The sequence below is a fragment of the Danio aesculapii genome, chromosome 6 (assembly GCF_903798145.1).
Source record: "Danio aesculapii chromosome 6, fDanAes4.1, whole genome shotgun sequence".
Classification (NCBI taxonomy): Eukaryota; Metazoa; Chordata; class Actinopteri; order Cypriniformes; family Danionidae; genus Danio; species Danio aesculapii.
In genome coordinates, this window is record NC_079440.1 from 26997033 (window position 1) to 27018873 (window position 21841).

The 21841-nt window shown below is 39.1% G+C and overlaps 1 protein-coding gene and 1 pseudogene across 1 annotated transcript; both read right to left on the reverse strand.

The window, feature by feature from the left end:
• Positions 1-3417: 3417 nt before the first annotated feature.
• LOC130231235 (uncharacterized) lies at positions 3418-5998 on the reverse strand (annotated as a pseudogene).
• Positions 5999-13552: 7554 nt separating this feature from the next.
• Positions 13553-16773, reverse strand: cbx8b (chromobox homolog 8b). Its single transcript, XM_056459054.1, has 5 exons — positions 16628-16773; positions 16487-16530; positions 15377-15442; positions 15239-15305; positions 13553-15068 (listed from the first exon to the last, which is right to left on the reverse strand). The coding sequence occupies exons 1-5, from the start codon at positions 16694-16696 to the stop codon at positions 14232-14234; spliced, it is 1083 nt and encodes a 360-aa protein (XP_056315029.1). The 5' UTR covers positions 16697-16773; the 3' UTR covers positions 13553-14231.
• Between the last annotated feature and the right edge of the window lie 5068 nt (positions 16774-21841).

Consider the following 21841-nt stretch of genomic DNA (forward strand, 5'->3'; position numbering starts at 1 on the left):
CATACATACATACATACATGTACACATAAATAATAGGCGGTCTCTAAATTGTATGCAACAGTTCCATGTCAATGTCTGAAAAGTGCACATGAAATAAAGTCAAAACGTTAAACATATGAAGGCACTTTATGTATGCAGGATGATTTCTCCCTGTCCTTGTATGTCCCTGTCCTTGTATGTCCCTGCCTCCGACAAAAAATGCCGTCTTCCCATCCGCACGTGCTTTTTGAACCTCGGGCCACAGCTTTTTTCTCCTTTCACGGTCTCTCGCTGAGAAATCTTCCATGAAACGCAGACCACTCTCTTTCAAATATGAAGAATTCTTTGCGGCTCTCCAGACAGCATCTCTGTACGAACGAACGGAGAACTGCATAATGGTCACCCTGGGACGCTCCTTGGGACCACCTTGTTGCATCTTCCTGAAACTATGAGCCACATCAATAACATCAGAGAGCTTATCCTTTGCACTTGGAAGAACATTTTGGCAGATTTTGACCACTTCAAGCTGAATGTCTTGCACAGATTCAGGAATCCCAGCTATCCTCAAATTACGCCTTCTCAAATAAGTTTCCATATCATCTGTCCTCCGCTGCATTTGAGCCACAGGCTGTTCAACATCATCCATACGCCTCTCAAGATTTGTAACTTTCTCAACGACGGCCTTCAGTTCAATGGACATATCCGAGATCTTTTTCTCTATTCCGTCTGATCGGTTGTTGATTAACTGAGTTATATCTGACAGCTGTGACGAGATATCAGCTCGAGTGTCATCACTTGCTCTTTTCTTTATCACTGGTGATTTACACGGAGTGACAGGCAGTGCAGGAAACTCTTCTTCAGCTAAACAGAAGGCATCATCTTCGCTCATGCAAGAAACAACATAATCATGGCCCGTAATGATCGGTGAGCACGCGTTAAAGCTAACGCTAGCTATTTTAGCATCAGCCGAAGAATTACCTGGGTGACCACGTTTACGCCCCATGACAACGCAATTCCGGGAAAAACGTTGATTTAACAACTAAACAAAACGATATACACTTTGTACGACAAGTCAAAAGCTCTTTTAAACTATCTAAATATATATGGTGCAGGAGCTCTTACAGACACGTCTGATGAGGTAGCCATCTTGGCCGGGGCGATGCTATTTTGAGAAACTGAAATGCAGGTGCTGTTGATCACGCATAGGCGGAGCGTGTGTGTAAGGCCGGGGAAGGCCTCCCCCTGGCCAGAGACCAGGGAGATAGCAGCAAAAAATAAATAAAAAAATGCATTGAAAACATGTAACAGGTGTAAGGCGTAATATGAATGTAATTTAATGCTGATGATCAACAAAACACTTTAGCTATTGTAAGTTTGTCAATCAAATTAAAAGTCCCCCTCCGCACGTTGCACTAATGAGCACTGTTTATTATAGACCTTTTTCACAGCGGAATTGAATACCGGAAGCGCCCTCCAAAGCAATGCCCAGCTAATTCCGGTTTCGCTGACAGTCGCAGAAACATGACAGCCTCAGGACATCGGATGACATTTTCACTGTCAACTTTGCCTTAATTTGGACAAGAACAGGTTGTTCGCTTGGTTAATGAACTGATGTAGCCTAAATAAATCAGCATTTAAAAGGAATTTGTGCAGAAAATGTGTCTTAAACAAAGCGTTTGCAACGTTAGGTTACAGTAAGGTGCACAGCCAACAGCATAAGATCTGCTAACTCAAGCCATTCGTTAGCAAATATAACTATTTAACATCCAGCAGTATTAGTTTTATGTTAGTAGTTGTCCGTAAGCTGTGCTAACCCCCTCCTTCCTTTGTATTCAGGGTCAGATACGGGCGAGTTGCTATCGGTCAATGCGAAAGAACGAGTAGCCCCATAATGACAGGTTGCTTAATGCTCGTAAGGTTTACTCAAGTCTGGAAACATAATTTAGCTCCAACTCGCCGGAAAAAATAAAGATGATTGTTGTTGTGTTTCAGTGTTTGAATACGATTCTTTTAAAGAACTTCAGTTTAACACTAATTACTAAATTTGTAAATTTTAAAGCAAATATCTTCAAAACAGCCCGTCTGTAGCGTATAGAGTGTGTTTCTGAATCTTCAGGTTAAAGTTAGTTCATGTTCCAGTTCATTTTGTTCATCTGCTTTTTATTTTTTTACTTTTTAAGTTTTTATTATTTATTTAAAGAACAGCAAATAACATTCTACAACACAAAAAATATACATGCCAGGGGGTAATTATAAATAAAATTCAAATACACAAAATGTACATATGTAATAATTAAATAAATACATTATAGAGTTCACAATTTTTTAAAGTGGGTAGCCTTCCTTGTTTAAAGAGTCTCTGATGCTGGTAATATACAAGCATAGTTCAGTGATCAATACCTTAAAATTTGGTTGCTTATTAGTAAATTAGACAGTAAAGCCAAAAAGTACATTTTCCCACAATGATGAAAGAGGTTTTGAACACTGAAAATTGTTAGTCTTTTGCAGCTCTTCCTTTTGACTATGTACAATGCCAATATAAGTGTAAAACCGTCTCCTCGTATTCATTACAAAAATACAATTTACATCAATTCCACTTTTAATTTTTGTAAATAATGTTTTGATGGATAAAATCTGTGGAGAAGTTTATAGGATATTTCTTTAATTTTGTTTCTAACCTGATATTTCTGTGGTAACAGCCACACTTTTTTCAGCAAATCAAGTCACCCTTTAATAAAGACATCCAATAAAATTGTATATAAGGAACAGTAGTGATTTCTTTTTGGAAAAGAGTTTGAAAAGCTCTATTATTACTCTTGGTATTTACTGTAAAACAAGTTTTGATAACATAAGATTTAGTAAAATCAAAAGACGATGGTCTTGATTAATACCACTAAATAACATATGGGTCTCTGAAGGAATTGAACCAATAACTACAATAACACTGTGATGAGAAAGGAATTAATTGTAAGAAAAGTATACCAGCTTTATTTTAAAACTGACTAACCAAATTAATTTTGTTGTAAAAAAATAGCATTTGTATTAGTTGTCTATTGTAGAGGCTAAGCCTATTGCTTGAAGTCCCTGAGATGTTGTTAGACAGGCACCCAGATGACGCACACTGTCCTTCGTTTGATGAAGTGTATACACAATGAACAGTCTTACTTGTTTCCATGAGTATTTAGGTTTATTGCAGTTGCAAACTCCAATAGTTCACAAACTTCCTTCCAAGTAAGTTTCCGTTTGTACATCAAACACTGCCTCATATCGTGACGTACAGACCAACAAAACAAACCGTCACGCTAAAGCGTGTATGAATGTGTATGCGTTCGTTTTTGTGTGTGTATGAATGAATGTGTGTGTATGTGTGTGTGTGGTCAAAACTGTATGTGCTCCCTTCCGTCTAGCAACACCTGTTACCTGAATATTCGTTCCCACTTATAAAGCCTGTTTAAAGAGCACCACCTAGTGGAGCAATTGACAGTTGCCAAATGGCTCCTACATCCCGGCCCCTAATTGTATACAAATGTAACAATTCCCAATTATAATATTAAGGAGCCATAAAAGAACATTAGGCGATAATGGGTGCACATACACAATACATCAAATACACAAGAGCCCAGTGGGGCACTTTAATAACAGAAACGCTAGACTGATTCTTGCAATAGGCAGAGTTTAGTCACAGGCCGTTCTATGATGCTACTTTTGGTCTGAAGCCGCACTAAGCGCACAATCCTTTTCTTGTCACAAAATGCTTCCAACACTCTTGCAAGGGGCCATGAGCTTCGTGGTGCTGTAGGATCCATAATAATAACTATATCTCCTGGTTTAAGATTTTTTCTCTGTTCGTTCCATTTCTGCCTCTCTTGCAATAATGGCAGGTATTCGCGAATCCACCGTTTCCAAAATAGATCAGATATGTACTGAACTTGCCTCCATCGCTTTCTAATGTACAAATCATGGTGTTCAAATAGCCCTGGTGGTAAAGACGGCTTACCTTTCATGAGAAGGATATGATTAGGTGTCAGAGGTTCTAGATCATTTGGATCATCAAATAACTTAGTGATGGGCCGGTCGTTTAAGATAGCTTCAACTTCGCATATTACTGTTTGGAGTCCATCATCGTCCAATTTTTGTTGATGAAGGACTGAAGAGAGAATTCGTCTTACCATGCGAATCATACGCTCCCAAACACCACCATAGTGCGACGCTGCAGGAGGGTTGAAGCTCCACTTAATGCCCTTTTGTTGTAGCATTCCTCCAATATTTGTCTGATTCAAGGTTAAGAGTGCCTCTCTGAGTTCCTTCTCTGCTCCTTTAAAATTGGTACCATTGTCAGACTGTAAATGAACAACTTGACCTCTTCTACAGACAAACCGACGTATTGCATTAATGCATGCATCTGTATTCAATGAGTTGGCTATTTCAAGGTGAACTGCTCTGCTAGACAGGCAGGTGAATATTACGCCAAATCGCTTGGCTGTGCCTCGTCCTTTCTTCACTTCTATAGGTCCGAAGTAGTCGACCCCTGTGTTGGTGAATGGTGGTTTGTCTGGAAGAATTCTCTCCATGGGCAAGTCTGCCATCTTCTGTAGCATCATCCGTCCATTTTGTCTTCTGCAAAGACAACAGTCAGACATTGTCTTTCTTACTGCCGAATTAGCGCCTGTGATCCAGTATTTCCTTCGCAGTGTGGATAGAATGTGGTTTCGACCACTATGGCCGAGCCGTTCATGAATATCTCGCAGAAGGAGAGTAGCTATATGTTGGTCTTTGGACAAAATCAGTGGATGCTTAGCTTCCTCTGGTAATGAACCTCTGGCTAGTCGCCCACCGACTCTTAGAAGTCCGTTATCCAAGCATGGATCCAATTTGTACAGAGGGCTTTGCTTACTCACAGTTCTTTTACCAGCTGATAAGGTAGCAAATTCCTCACTAAATCGTTGCTGTTGACAAAAGCGTACTATGGCAAACTCTGCCTCGCTTATGTCTTCAATAGACAAAGTGCACCTTTCATGCACTGGAAGACTCTGCGTATTCTCATAGGTCATCTCAGACTCTTTCCTCTTGTGAGACTGTTTCTGAAGCATTTTCTTATACTTAAGAAGCCAAGCTACAGCTACCCTCAATTTCTTCCACTCTGAGAAGTATGCAATTAAACGGCTGGTACTATTTGATGGGTCAATTACACTAACTGCGTTCACTAGAACTTCCCTTTTGATTTCCGGGTCATCGATTTTGATCATCATATCAGTTCTGTCAGCTGGCCAATCCTCTTCTGACTTATGCAAGAAGCTTGGACCTTCTATCCACCTATTGTGATCAATAAAGTCTCCAACCCTCAGACCTCTAGATGCATCATCTGCTGGGTTTTCCTTGGAACGAACGTACCGCCACTGTAAAGTTGTTGTTGCTTCTCTTATAATGGTGACCCTATTAGCCACAAAGGTATGAAAACGTCTGTCCTCGTTATTTATATACTTAAGCACAGATGTGCTATCGGTCCAGAATATTGATTCTTTCAGTGGAATTTGCACCTGTCTTCAACATCAGGTCCATACGAACGGCGAGAAGTGCAGCTGTTAACTCTAGACGGGGAATGGTAACAGTCTTTAAAGGTGTAACTCTGGCTTTGCCCATCACGAATGCAACGTGGATGACATTTTTGCTATTTTGCATCCTGAGATAAGTAACTGCCCCATATCCTAGTTCGCTAGCATCTGAGAAATGATGAAGCTGAGCATGTATGACAGTTCCAAAGTCTTTGGGCTTGATGCATCTATTAATTTGAAAGTTAGACAGCATTTCCAACTCCTCTTTCCATCTTGTCCAGCGGTGCAGTAGCTCTTGAGGTACTGTTTCATCCCATCCATAGTTTCTTCTGCACAATTCTTGCAGCATTATCTTAGCAGGTAGTAAAATTGGTGCCAGGAAGCCAAGTGGGTCATACACTGAGCTAGAAACAGATAACATTCCACGTCTAGTGCAGGACCTTTGGCAAGCTACCATTTTAAATGTAAATGTGTCATTCTGAACACACCACTGTAATCCGAGGGCTCTTTCCATGGGAAGTTCATCTCGGTCCATATCAAGCTCTTTCACACCCTTAGCTCTATATTCCTGTGGCATGGCTTGCAGTACGGAGCAACTGTTGCTTACCCACTTTGTCAAGGTAAATCCTCCTTTTTGACAGAGCATGGTCAGATGTTTGATCATCGTTACGGCTTCCTTCTCAGATTCCACACTCTTTAAACAGTCGTCTACATAGAAGTTTTCTTTAACAGTTTGTGTAATTTCTACTGGAAATTCAGCCTGATTGTCATCAGCTGTTTTCCTTAGCGCAAAGATGGCACAACTTGGAGATGATACAGCACCAAACAAATGGACAGTCATGCGGAACTCTGACACATCTTTCGTGAGATCTCCCTCGGGCCACCACAAGAACCTCAGAAGGTCTCGGTCCTCCTCTGGAACTTTAACTTGATAATACATTGCTTGCACATCCCCCATGAATGCCACAGGTTCTTGCCGAAACCTAAGGAGGACCCCAATCAGTGTGTTATTGAAGTTGGGACCTTGTAGGAGCTGTTCATTTAATGATGTTCCTTTAAATGACGCAGAACAGTCAAATACCACACGCAGACTTTTCTTCCTGGGATGATATATTCCGTGGTGAGGAATGTACCAGACTTTGCCGCTGCTTCCACTTAACTGCTGGGTAGGTACTTTCTCTGCATAGCCTTTAAGTAACATCTCATTGACTTTATTACTGTACTCTTTGAAGAAATGTTCATTCTGCAGAAACTTCCGTTTTAGACTGGTTAGCCTTTGTTTTGCCACAGCAAAGTTATTGGGCAGATGCACATCTTTCTTAAGAGGCAATTTCATCTGATAATGGTTGCCCTTGAGTGTTATAGATCTTTCCACAATGTCCATGAACTTCTTATCTTCCCTTGATAGCCCTTTCTCTTCTGTGACTCTTTCATTAAAGTCATGATTATACTGATTATTCAACATTGCCTCCAATTTACATACTGAAATCTTGTTAACTACAGCTGATCTACATTCAGCATTTATACCGGAGTCTTCTCCATGCATGAGACCATTAATGACCCATCCCAACAAGGTCCTTATAGCATATGGGCCATTCCCATGGCTATTAATAACCTCCCAAGGTTCCAACAACCTTGGTGCGTTGCTTCCAATCAACAGGTCTACGTTAGCGTCTATCTTTGGAGGAGTTAATCCTACCAGGTATGGCCATTTTACCAGGGTCTCAGCAGTCACAATGTTATCTGTGTTTACGAGCATTTTCTTTTGTGTTAGGGTTTGAGGAAGTTCATGGAAGACAGTACCATTAATACCAGACACTTCCAATCCTGTGAGTGAATATGCTGGCACTACCCTTTCTTGCCCCATAGTGCATAAGAGAAACCGGGTTCGTTTCCCAGTAAGATGAAGCCTTTGCATAAGCTGTTCAGAGCAGAAAGTTGCGGAGCTGCCAGGATCTAAGAATGCATATGTCAGTATTACCTGATCGGATTTGATAGACTTGACTTGGACTGGCACGATGGATAACAGACACTGATCCTTTCCGGCCCCTGTATGTCCACAGGTCTCAGCATTTGATGCGAATGAGTGTGATTTAATGTCTTTGTCAACTTGAGTAGATGTACTTACTGTGACCTTAGCAACATGCTCTTTATGCGTGCTGGCTGTGTCGCTCTTGTTAATATGAAGTACAGTAGGGTGGCTTTGGCTGCATATTTTACAAGTTAGGCGTTTCTCACAATACTGACTCATGTGTGAAGTACCTAAACAACCAAAGCAAAGGTGTTTCTCCTTCAGAAAATTAATCTTGTCTCTGTGTTTTTTGCACTTGAACTGTGGACAATGTTCTAGTAGATGACTCTGAGAACAGTATGCACAGAATAAAGCAGATGCAGAGTTATGTCTAAGGGAGACGGTCCTTGATCCTGAGGTACGCTCTACTTTCACGGGTGTAATGGTAGTAGCGAAGCTTTTTCCTTTAGTTCTTTGTTCTGGAGGTAATCGTGGCCTAATTACAGCTCTTTGTCCAGTTGTTCCAGATGGGGAGTCGCTAATATTGCCATACAATGGATCAGACAGAATTTGAACATGTCTTTCTATAACTTTCACCAGGTCATTGATCAATGCTCTGTTTCCTGTTGTTTCCTGTAGGTCATGTGCAGCAGTCCTCCATTGCTCTCGAAGTTTAAATGGCAGCTTTAAGACAATTGCCCTTATGTTACTTGGCATGTCCAGCTCATGCATATATTGAAGTTCCTCCATAACGTTGCAGCACCCTCGCAAAAAGAGAGAATAAGCCTGCAGAGCATTAACGTCTTCATTCTTTATTGGAGCCCAGGATAAAGCCTTTTCAATGTATGCCACAGCGATCTTGTACTTACAGCCAAAGTGTTCCTGTACCGGCTGCTTTGCTTTATCATAGCCTGACTCAGGCGTCATATATAGACAGCTACGAACGAGCTCCCTTGGTTGCCCCCTAGTGAACTGTTCCAAATAGTACAAACAGTCGCTCTTACTAGCCTTTTGTTCCACTCCTTGTTCAAAGGCTCTCATGAAGGAGACATATTGGAGAGGATCTCCATCGAACAAAGGGATGTTTCTTGCTGGCAGGGATATTAAATGCGGTTGTTGAACAAGTGATGTGTCATTTCGACTGTGCACCCCTGAACTAGATCCTTCTGTATACCTTTGATTTGTATTTGGCACATTAAGTTGGGGTGATTGCTGATGTGTATTTCGGTCGAGTTGAGTTGTTTGTCTATTTAAAGCAGACCACTCCTTTGGTCTAGTGGTGGGCTGTTGACTAGCTTGATGTAGCAGAAGTGGGGGGGTTGTTGTCGATGTTCACTTCTGTGTTTGTTGTGGTTTACTTTGAGATGAACATTTAAATTCGCTTGCCATCGGGTCCAGTTTGTGTGGAGGTGCTGAACTTTGCGTTTCTTTCGCCAGGTAAGAATTCATAGCATCAGATGCATTTTCACTGCATAAGTTATCAGAAGCTTCGAGCACAGACAGTCTGGCAGCAGTTTCAGCTAACATGGTATCCAACTCCTGTTGCTCTAATTTTCTCTTTATCTGCTGCTCTTGCTCTTCCAATGCATGCCTTTCCTGTAAAGCTAATTTACGAGCAAGCAATGCAGCCTTTTCAGCTTGTGCTTTAATTCGTATGGAAGTAGTGCTTGATTTGCTACCTGCAGTTTTCCCTGAGCGTTTACTGGTTGCATTTGAAACACTATCCTCTGGATTAATATCATCCCCAATTTGGCTACTAGCAGCACCAACACTCACATTTTGACCAGAATTTGATAACCACAATTGCACCTTAGAAATAATATCATTATTAGCGATCATTTTGGCTTTAAACCAAACATCATGTTTTTCTTGTTCAATATCAGGTAGCATACCCATCACATATTCATGAACATCTTTTGATTCATCACAGACCTTAACAAGATCATCAAATACACATTGAACTTGTACAACATTTCCCTTTTCAATCAAACCATTCAACACATTTCTTAGACTGGCTGCCTTATTCAGCTTAGTTTTCCTTTCATTTTGCAGACGTTCTAGTTTTTCAGCGAATGCTTTAACAGTTAATTTAACAACGCGTTTTTCTTTTGAGGTTTGCGCATCATTATGTTCGATATTGTTTGTTTCTAACGTTACGGCCGGCTCGTCGGGCCTGTCCATGGCTTCATTCATCTCCGTGACCTAGTTCACGCGTTAACAATACGTTCGCAAAACAGTAACAGAGTTCACGGAAAATACGACGTTATTTACCCGCCCCTTGTGTCACCAATGCATTGGATTTTGCCCCGCAAGTTGAACACAAATTGAATGGCCATTCATTTTATTGTAGCGCTACACATACCTTGCGTTGGGCGCCGTAGTCCAGCGAATATGTAGACCCTCTGCGTAGAACTCACGTCGTGCAGTGCTGATGAATAGCGTCGTCCAAGTCCTCCAAAGCGCAGAGCAAACACGCCACAGCAGACCTAATATGCCGATATCTTTGTGGCCTCCATTCAGACACGACCGGCTTGAATCGTCTAGTTCGGCGTCACTCCTGGCGGGTCGCTAATGCGAAGCGGAAGTTTTGACTTGTTTGTAGAGGCTAAGCCTATTGCTTGAAGTCCCTGAGATGTTGTTAGACAGGCAGATGACGCACACTGTCCTTCGTTTGATGAAGTGTATACACAATGAACAGTCTTACTTGTTTCCATGAGTATTTAGGTTTATTGCAGTTGCAAACTCCAATAGTTCACAAACTTCCTTCCAAGTAAGTTTCCGTTTGTACATCAAACACTGCCTCATATCGTGACGTACAGACCAACAAAACAAACCGTCACGCTAAAGCGTGAATGAATGTGCATGCGTTCGTTTTTGTGTGTGTATGAATGAATGTGTGTGTATGTGTGTGTGTGGTCAAAACTGTATGTGCTCCCTTCCGTCTAGCAACACCTGTTACCTGAATATTCGTTCCCACTTATAAAGCCTGTTTAAAGAGCACCACCTAGTGGAGCAATTGACAGTTGCCAAATGGCTCCTACATCTATTATTCCAATGTGGGGGGAAATTGTGCTTATATATTAATGACCTTGATAGGAGCACTTGTTTGCAGAAGGCAGATAACTTAACTGGAATTTTGTCTATATTATAATTTCACATCTAAATAAAACTAAGACCACCAATATTTGATAAAACATAATGATCTCCGCTTTGAAGTGCATACTGCACATGAGCGTACTCTGGCATATCAATTGAAATGAAGGACATTCATTTCGTCTAATTAATTTCACCCATGGTTTCCTCTGTCCTGTGTCTTTTCGTGGAAATTGAGGTAAGGATGTTGTTTTTTTTTAAGCTGGAGCAGCCGGGAACGCTGCAATAACAGCGACGAGACGACTCTGCCATTCTATCTCACTCTGTTCCATTGCAACCGGATGTTGTAGTCCGCCGTTTCGCTTACCGGAACCAGGAAGTGTGAAAAAGGCCTATTACTAAGGGTTCGCAGCAGCTCTGAAAACCAAACCAAAAGTGCTGGCCAGCGGACAATTTTTATATACTGGTCAAGGACATAAGTAATAAAACAACAAATGAGTATTACGAGAGAGGTATTATATATTATTCCGGTTTAATTTGTTTTCAGCATTAAATTGGTAGTTTTATTGTAACGTAGTCTAGCCTATAGTGTAGTAATCTTGTTTAGGAAATCGTTTGGAGTTTTCTATTTTAAAGGTCAAATATTTATTGATGAATTACAAGTTCGGTTTTCGATTGGCTGAAAAAGAGAATGATTTCATATTCTCGGAGCCGGCGCGTCCAGAGGCGACCTAGGCGGCCGATAGGGTGGCAGAATAGTGAGGGCTGCGTCCGCGATGATGAATTTTCAGCTTTATTACTTCTGTTTTCAGAGTCACACGATCCTTCAGAAATCGCTCTTACTAAGAGTAATAAAGTTATTACTGGTAATAGTAATAAAAGCAACAAGTAGTAATAATTTAATTTGAAACTGCATACAGTAAGTAATAATTAAATATTTAATAAATATTTAACAATTTTTAAATATTTAATAAATGCCGCCTTGATGAACAGAATAATTTTAATTAGGTTTTTAAATAAAAGCAATAATAATAAAAAATAAATAAACTGACCCCAAACTTTTGACCGGTAGTGTAAATCAGTGGGATAGTTTAATAAAATAATTTAATGTGCGTGTTGAATAATAGACGTTTGTTGAGGCGGTGCTTTGTTAAAATCTCTTCTTGGTCGGTCGCAACTCTTTTTAAATGCATTAAAGGGCAGCGCATATATTAGCCTTACCCTGTTTGTTCACCACCCGCCTATATGCCTATGCGGGTGCCGGGTTCAAACGCTTACACATTGCTGAATGTACAGTAGCTGAATGTACACTAAATATGTGAAAACAATTAAAGTATTAAAATGTTACAAACTTTATTTACTACATTAATGCACCCGGCCATCAATGGGCTAAGCATTTTGAATCAATAAAAAAATTACCCATTATTTTAATGAACGAATTGCAAAACATTTCTATTAAGAGACCATTTAACAGATTAAAAACGATGTGCTCAAAATGTTGACTATTTACTGACTGCGCCTATTTTAATTGCATTATGCTACACGACTGAACTTAAACAATTGAGTAAAATCGAATCTAAAACAGCTTTTTGAAGATTGTTGATGAGTAGGCCTAAACAAACAAAAGGCACCATGAAGGCCCTACTTGTTGATCGAAAGCGCAGCGAATGTGTCCGTAAACAAGGGTTTTAACTTTTGCCATCACCCATGACACGACAAAAAGCCTAAACTTATAAAATAATATACAGTTAAAGGCAAAATATTTTAGCCATCATGCGAATTGTTATTTTACTTAAAAAAATAAATATATTTCCCAAGTTCAGTTCAAAAGAACAAGAACATTTTCACAGTATTTAGTGCCATTATGCTTTATTGGAGAAAGTCTTGTTGCTTTTATTTTGGTAGTCTTTATTTTTTAATTAACTTTTAAGGTCAGTATTGGTATAAGCCACCTTATAGGATTTTTTTTCGATTGGCTATATACAATTTAGTCTTTAGGCTAGTGACCGACCTGCCTACTTAATACAATACTTAATTACGTCTTTAAATGACACTTTAATGGGAATATCTTGCAAAATAACTGGCAAAATATTATGTAGGCTACTGTAATCATGGTATAGACAATTAAATCAGGTTTAAATGGCAAGAGTACCTGTGGGGACAAGAGGAGCACTTAAGTCCCTCTGCACTGTTTTGTTTCATGTTTTCATCAAGATAACGCTATCAATAATAATAAATATTCAAAAACGTTATACATTTTTAACATTTTGCATTGTTGGGTTACTTTTGAAAAATTTGATGAAACTGCAATTTAAAATGAAAATGCAGTTTAATATTGTTTGCAAAAATAAAGGACAAAATATGTTTGTGCTTAACATTAACAAGAACATAGTCAGATATATTTAAAATAAGAAAGATATATCAGTAAATCTAACACATATTGCTGTATTACCACGGGTGCGTTACAATGTGTTATGAAATGAACAATGTGCAATTTATAGTAAGAGTGAAATTATTTCAAAGTTGTTCTACATTTGTACAAAATACCACCTGATACTGATAGACCACTGTTAGTAACCACATCAAAAATAGGCTAATATTTCTGAATAAAACTTTATCTTTTAAAAATATGTTTTTTAATGGTACTTTCTTCCCCGCTGTCCCGTTTAGAAATATGTAGAAACAGCGTTAAACGGCATATAGGAAAATTATTTAATAGTTAAATAAATAGTTGAAAAATTATTAAAATTTCACATCATTTTGCCATCAACTGTACATTTTAATAACAAAACACATAGATGCAAGTTTTTACAATCCTTTAACGGTGGCTTAACTGCACAAACCGCGCATTTAAGAGCCGATTACTTACCTTTTGAATAAACGTACTGTTTTTTAATAGTATTTGTTTAAATACACAGAATTAATATATTTTTACATTACGATCAGTATGCTGGAACAAGCCTATTATTTAATACGACTCATTGAATATGGACAGTGCTTGTGCGGATTATTGATTACATTTGCGCTATTTATAGACCCACGCTTAAATCGCCCCACAAAAAATAAATACTAGAACTATAACAAATAAAAAAACAATTAAAGCTGGCGTTAAAATAAGACACAAAAGAAACGTTAATTATTGTGTTTTACTTTTGAGTTTGAAACGAAAATTAGAATTTCATTTGACACATTTTAATATGCATATTAAGTTTGTTGTACCATGGAACAAGCATACAAGGTAACTGACAATATAAACTGATAAAAATTCCAAAGAAATTTACTTTACATTACACATAATTACAATATGTAATATTGTGCTAGTTGTGAAAAATATTACAATAGACATTGACTATAATATGTAAGATAGAGACAATAAACTAATTAAAACATATTTACAACATATGAGAATTCCTGTGTATTTGAATGCAGTTTTAGCTTTGTTTAACATGTCTACTGCCTGCAATACTCGTAAAGCAGCAGTTTCACAATAAATACAGATTTCAGTGTGACATAAAAAGTTTTACACAATGCGGAATATTTATAACAAAAAAAGACTTGTGTAAAGATGGAAAATACATAGTGGCTGCAGTACAAAATCATATTTTGTCTTTGAAGAAGCCTTCATCTGTGCTACTCTCTTTGATTGTTACAGTCAGGAAGTTTGTGGTCACATCAGTAACTACAACTTTCTCTACATTTATGAAGGAGGGGCTCCAAGCATCTTCCACCCCAGGCTCTCTGAATATATGCGACACTGGGATTTTGGCAATAAGTGAAGGCTGTCTGCTGGAATCACCATGTTCAAATTTTCTTTTTTTTGAATAGTGCTTCAGGTGTTTCTGGTGAAAGTGGTATGTTTGTGGATTAGTCCTGTGGTCCAGTAAGCCTGCCTCCATTCTGCTGGAATGCAAATTCCACTGTGGAGAAATGTGCAGGGTACTCCTGCCTGGAATGACGTTATTTTGTTTGTGTGAACAGGTAGCATTCAAGTGCTTGTGAGACATTTTAATTCTCCCACTTATGTCAGAGCATCTCTCATCGTCTTCCCCCAAACCTAACTTTGCCATTTTAGAAGGAATGCTTGCCATGGTTTCATCTGCTGCTCGTTTTACATGGTCTGGATGCAAGTTGCTCATATACCCATCTGTGAAGCGTAATTTGGGCTTCCGTCCTCTCTTTTTTGGGGTAAGGGTAAATTCATCTGTGGGTCTAGGTGAGTGTGGCGAATGATGTTCCCTTGGTTCGGGCGACTGAAGCCTTACACTCTCACCTCGGTTGACTGTGCTGGGAGGGAAAATGGTGGGAACCACAGCGCGCAGGCCCTCTCTCGCTCTAGGGGCTACTACAGGCTCTGGACTGGAATATGTAACATGAATGCCTCTAGACGGTTCATTCCTAAATTCATACGACTTTGCCTTTTCTTTAGCTTGGGCCTGCAAACGGGAATTTTAAAGATTAATGCAGAGTACTATGCAGAACAGATACTGATTTATTTACATACTTAAAAAAAGCTTAGTGACACCTCAAGGAAAAGTGAACATTAAGATAAATATACATTTCACCAAAAATAACTTGAAAAACAATGTAATGAAATAAATTGAACCTTTAGAAGAAAAGTCTTGAGTTTTGGCCCTCGTTTCTTTGGACCAAATGTTTCTCTCTCACGCTCCCTGAGTGAAAAAACAAAAGCATGCGTGGAATTTATTTTGTATTTCCATTTGTATTTTTGCATTTCCATTACCTCTCTTCAAATGCGATGAAAAGACGCGAGTCTAGGATATTTTCCTCTGGTTCCCAAGTACTGTACCTTTGAAAACAATAAGTTTCACGTGATTGTTAATCTTTGGCTAAATTTAAGCTACCACTTTATTGCCAGGCTAGCTAGCAGTATACATTGTAAAACACTTAACACGGCTTAATGTACCTAAACATCAACAAGAGAAGTCCAAATTTTAACCAAAATTGACTTGTAATTAACACTAAGGTAAAAATCACATTTTCTACAACTGACGTCTATTATAAGAAAAAAGCTTAATATGGCATAATGTACCTTAACAAGAAGTGGGGAAAACCACATTTCAATCAGATTTTACTCATGACAAACACTTTCTGATGTCAAAAGACCGAGCTCTTATTTCTGTGACTGAAAATTATGACATTAAGCATTTTCTCCCCATTGAAGTCTATTATGAAAAGAAACAGCATAGCATGGCTTAGTGTACCTTAAATTGTGGTGAACAACAATCTATCAAATTTTACTTGTAATTAACACTAACTACTATCAAAAGGTTAAGCCTTAATTATGTAGATAAAGTGAACAATGTCACATTAAACATTTTATCCCCTTTGAAGTCATTATAAAAGCTTAATATGGTTTCTCTTAACACCCAGAGACAACCAAATTTCTATAAAAACACTCATGATAAACACTTTCTCCTGCTAAAAGTTGAAGCTCCTATTTACTGTATAAATTGAACAATGCCACTTTAAGCATTCTTAACGTGACTTTACATGCGCTTGTATGAATGTCATTGACCCCTCAATAACAACATACAGGGAGAATGTGTAACATAATTGTTCTTCCTTCAGCGGTGTAAACGGCTCATTATTCTGATAGTAGTTACTTAGTTACTATTACAAGTTAAAACACTTAAGTGTTTTAGAATGTCCCGTTGACAGGGCCAGCTAATGTTGCAGCATGTCATCTGTCAAATCCTGTATGCAGCAATAACCATAATAGTAACTTGTCAATGGGAATATATGGCCCTCGCAACATCTAGAAGGGTTGACAGTCATCGCCGTCACTAAAACAACTATACAAGGAACAGCAGACAAAATAGGTATTACTTACTTGGGTGACCAACCCTTCCATTTCACGAGATATTCCATGTGACCCTGCGCAGAAAAAAATCGTTAACGTTAGCGACGACATAAGCATATATGTACAGAAAATGTCGACTTCATTCTCACACAACATTCCCCCCTCACATACTCGGCGTATTCGTCTCTTGATGATGGATTCAGCAGCAAACACCCTCTCTCCGACAGCCGACAGCTCCATGTTTACCTTCTACCGTTAGCTTGCAGAGAAGCTAGCTGTGTGCGCAAGCTCTGTCCGCCTGCAGCTCTAGCTTTAGAATTGCACACAGCCCATAATACTCTCGCACACAACCAGACGTCATCGCGTTTTTTATCATGTTGCCTTGCCACCGCTTGTAGGTGGAAACCATAGGGGGACACATTTTGAGGCCGATCATTGGCTCAGCTGTTGCTAAGTGGCCGGGGGCTTACTTTGGGACGGGCTGGGCTACCTGTATTCTTGGAAAGAAAGTGTGAACGCCACAGAGGGTAAAACTTAAGCGAATTAATTACATTAAAATTATAACACAGGAATGTATAATGATATAAACGTAAACAGAAGAAGGATAGCCTATAATTCGTCGTTTCTAAACAAAAATGATGTAAGATTTGAAAGGTTATTAGCCAATAAAATATATTTTCTGCCAGAGTATTCCGCCTAAATCAGATTCTCCTTTTCACATGTAGCCTTACGACAAAATTCATGTCATTTTGGTTATGAATATCTACGGATTTTAGTTTTCGGTCTAATGGACAAAGCATGTATATTCCTTATTCGTTTCTTATATATAGGCTAGCCTATAATTTTCGATAAACTTAAACTTTAACGATAAACAAAATGAAACGAAAATAGTTAATCTATACGGTAGGCTACATTGACTGCTGATTATGATTTTTGTCATTAAAACAGGACCGCACGATAATCAATAGCCCACTTGCAACAGTTTCAAATGTCTCTTTCGAAAATAAAAAAAATTAGACAGGTTTATAGGCCTACTTAGGTTATGTATAATTCTATCATATTCATTTAGGTTATTTGCTGCTTAGAGCCTATCTGATACCTCTAGGCTATTTAGCAGCCAAATGAGTAATTGTGACATTGTAATAAAATATAGAGAGCGCAATTATGATAATATTCCATTCCACATTATTATTGTCAAATTTTAGCTATAAAATAAAAAATACAGCACAATATTAAAATGATTATTTAATAAAGCAAATAGAAAAGACTGTCCTAAACAATTTATTTGTATTTTCAAGTCTAGATAATAGCTAATTAATAAACCATCATGTTTATGTGAGTATTCATTGATTGTTTGTAATGAACCAATCAAGGCCAATTCATAAAAAGCAACTATAGAAACTTTTTGGAGAATAGGCTGCCGAACTATATAATTTTAAAGGTTTTGGTGACAACAAATAAAATAGCCTATGTCCCAAAGATTTTTACCACAAATAAAACTAACAAACAGCCTATTGCGGATATTATCTATTAAAAAAATTCAACACACATGCACACACACACACACACACACCACACACACACACACACACACACACACACACTAATAATTTAAGGCAGGTTTGTTTTTTTAATCTTTTTATTCATAGGTTCCATATGTGACGTCACACAGTGCGGCCGCCATTTTTGTGACCGAAATGTATATGCTGTCAGCAGGAATGGGCAAAAATAAATTGAAATGTTTTTTTTTAAATAAAATACAAAATACACCAATTTTAAATGTATCGAAATAAACTACAAAACACAGCAGCCACAAATATATCAAAATAAAATACTGTATTTTGAAAATACAAAATACTTGTACAAGGGAGCATCAAATTTCTTCGCAAACCTTCCATCAATAGGCATATTTGATCAATCCCTTCACCATTAAACGGACTTTCTCTTTCGTTTTAGCATACATTTTGTACAAATTTAATTAAGAAAATCCTGTCTTGAAGATGATCTGTTTAATCACTGTAAAAACCCTCTAATGCAGATAATGAGTTGAGAATATTGTCGTGTGTTCTCTTTTTTTTTTTTGGGTTTTGCTTTGGCTTATGTGGATGCGTGGGAGGAACGAGCCACGACAAGAATATTGTCTTTTCCGAGTAATGTTTACTGAACGTCTCGAACACGTAGATAACCAGTCTAGTCACACAGTACAGGTGACAAGTGACATAAACACAGCATACACGTGACGGTTCCTGCTGTTTGGTGCTCTTGCTCTGGCACAGAACGGCAGCCTTTCCGACCATGCGATGAGCATGCGAGCAACCACTCTAATAACTGAACTTCCTGTACACACGTAACTCAGCGCATACTCTATGACTGACATGACTAACAGCTAGGGTTGTAACAATATACCGGTATGGCGGTCTACCACGATTTGAACGTGCACGATTATCATACCATGAACAATTGCATATCAACGGTTTTAACATAAGATTTAAAAAATCACTTGCGCAACTTTTTTTCCGCTTGGCGGGTCACGCTCTGAACTTGCGCACCTACACTCCCGTGCACATGCAGCAGAGATAATGCCAGAGCCGGAGGCTTTTTCGTCTGACCTCCATCCCCCGCCGAAAAAAAAGTTAAAATCTGTAGTATGGGAGTACTTCGGATTCAAAAAAAAAATGAACGAGGGATTGTTTTAGAGGACGGCTATCCGATTTGTAAAAAATGTGGGCGCAGAGTAGCCGCAAAAGGAGGCAATACATCAAACATGTTCGCTCACATTCGCGAATACCATCCCTCCGTGCAGCTTAAGGTAAGTTAACTGTATATTTTCCATGACGCAGTGCGTGTACAGTATAACGTGGATGTCATGTAAAACGCGCAAATGACTGGATAAAAATAGATATGCTAATATCAACGTGCGAAAAGCGACTATCAACGCGCTTTCTGCACGCATCTGTGTGGCCTGTTTTATCTGACATACAAAAGTCTGTCTGGGTTGCTACAGCAAATTACTTCATCTAGGCAGAACAAAGCAATCTCTGAAAATAGTAATGTTTGTCTTAGGGATAAGGTCCAGGATGAAATTAAAATGTACAAAGCTCTTCCCACCATCTCCACTGATGCTGACCCTCTGGATTGGTGGAAAAGGCATGGTGAAGAAATGCCTCTTCTGGCAAATGTGGCCAGAAAGTGTCTTTGTATCCCTGCCACAAGTGTGCCTTCAGAGAGGATGTTCAGTACAAGTGGACACATTCTCTCACCTCAGCGGTCAAGATTAAGTCCTGAAAATCTCAACATACTTACATTTCTTCATCACAACCTAGACTGAAAAAAACAACGCTTTAAATACATGTTTACAGCCATAAACTTGGTATTGCACTTTTGGTCTCCCATTTATCCTGCTTATAAGGAAGGACAGTTTAAGTTTATTTTTGTCTAATCTTAAAAGACCTTGCGTGTTTATTCTTCTAATTTAATTTATTAAAATGGGAGATTTTTCAGTTTATTTTTATAAAAGACTTCTATAGTTCTATTAAAATGGTTCTTTCAAAAGTTTGTTGAAATAAAACCTTTGTTCAGTCAGAAAACGTGTTCTTATTCTTTTCAGGGTCTTTGCTATGAGAATTACTATTTAATACCGTATACCACGAAACCGTCAAACCGTGGTATTGTTTTAGACGATTATCATACCGTAAAAAATTCATACCGTCACAACCCTACTAACAGCCAATGGAAATGGAAACAGAATAAACACATGAATAGGCTTAAAGGGACCATGCTCTCTTTACTACACTATCCCCCCCTTTAGCAGTACTGAGTCCCTTCAGTACAAAACAGGCAGTAATAATGAAACAGTTACCAATAACTAAGGAACTGTACATAGCGAACTGTCTAAGGCAACAGTGAAACACTAACTGTTGTATCTTGCCGGCTTCCGAATTTCTCTTCCTTTAAGTGTTCTTTTGAATGTCTCTTGTTCTCCTATGTTTGACATCACTCCAATTCCTCCTCTTTCTTTCCTACGATGGCGAGCAGCTGGCCGTTGCTTTCTTTCTTTCTCCTGGTTTTCCTGGGGTTCAGGGTCAGAAGAAATGGATTCAGTTTCACTGCTACCCTGGGATGCTGGTGGTTCCGGCTCATACAGAGTTTCTTGAATAGTGGGGTTTTCAGTGGTATTCTTGCTCTTTTGTAGAATTTCACTCCTTTGACGTCTGACCCTTGCTGGAATCATTTCACAGTCATAAGGCTTGAGACGATCGTGATGCGTGATTCTCTTTTGTCGTAACCCCTGAACCTCATAAAGTACTGGGCCACAGCATGCACATATGACAAAGGGATCTTTCCAAGGTGACTGGAGTTTCGGACTTTGTACGTTTTTCTTAGTACTGTCCCGCATATACACCAGATCTCCGACAACATATTTCCTCTCCTGAGCCCTGAGATCATGGATCTTCTTTTGTCGTTGTTGAGCTGTTTGGAGGTGTTCCCTGGCAATTTTATGTGCATCTCTTAATCCTTTTTCCAAATTGTACAAAAAATCTGGCACTTCTAAACTGTCAGACTTCTGCTCTACTATGCCTGACCATAGATCCTGCAGCTGGTAAACTTCCCTTCCAAGCATGAGCCTATTTGGCGTGAATCCAGTAACTGCATGCTGGGAGCTATGGTATGCTGATGTAAGAAGAGGAAGATGCTCATCCCAGTTTTTCTGATTCTGGTTTACATAGCATCGAATCATCTGTAGGAGTGTTCGATTGAACCTCTAAACTTGCCCATTGGAGGCAGGATGGTATGGGGTCATCCTTGTTTTTGTGGTCTGCAAAAGACTACAAACATTTCTGAATAAAGAACTTTCGAAATTTCGACCCTGGTCTGTGTAACGTTCCAGTGGTGCACCAAACCTGGAGATGAACTCATAGACGAATGTCCTAGCCGTAGTTTCTGCCCCTTGGTCTGGCACAGGGAAGGCTTCCACCCATCGAGTGAACTGGTCGATAATGATTAGAACATACTTGTATCCTGAACTAGACACAGGAAATGGGCCCAAAATATCGATGTGGATCCGGTCCATTGGTGCCCCTGCTTGGTACTTTTGAAGCTTGGCTCTCTTGATGGGTCCTGCACCTTTGCAGGCATTACAGTGTCTGCACTTCCATATGTACAAATGTACATCTCCACCCATGCCATACCAGTGGAAACTTTGGCGGAGTTGTTCTAAAGTTTTTCCTTCCCCCAAATGGCCAGATTGCGGTGGGTTATGGCAGGCTTGCAACACTTCTACTTGCATTGAGGCAGGTACTAGCAACAGTAGTGAGGGACTGAGTCCTCCAGGCCTTTCCCAACGATAAAAGAGGACACCTTGATGGAGTTCAATTTGCGGCCAAC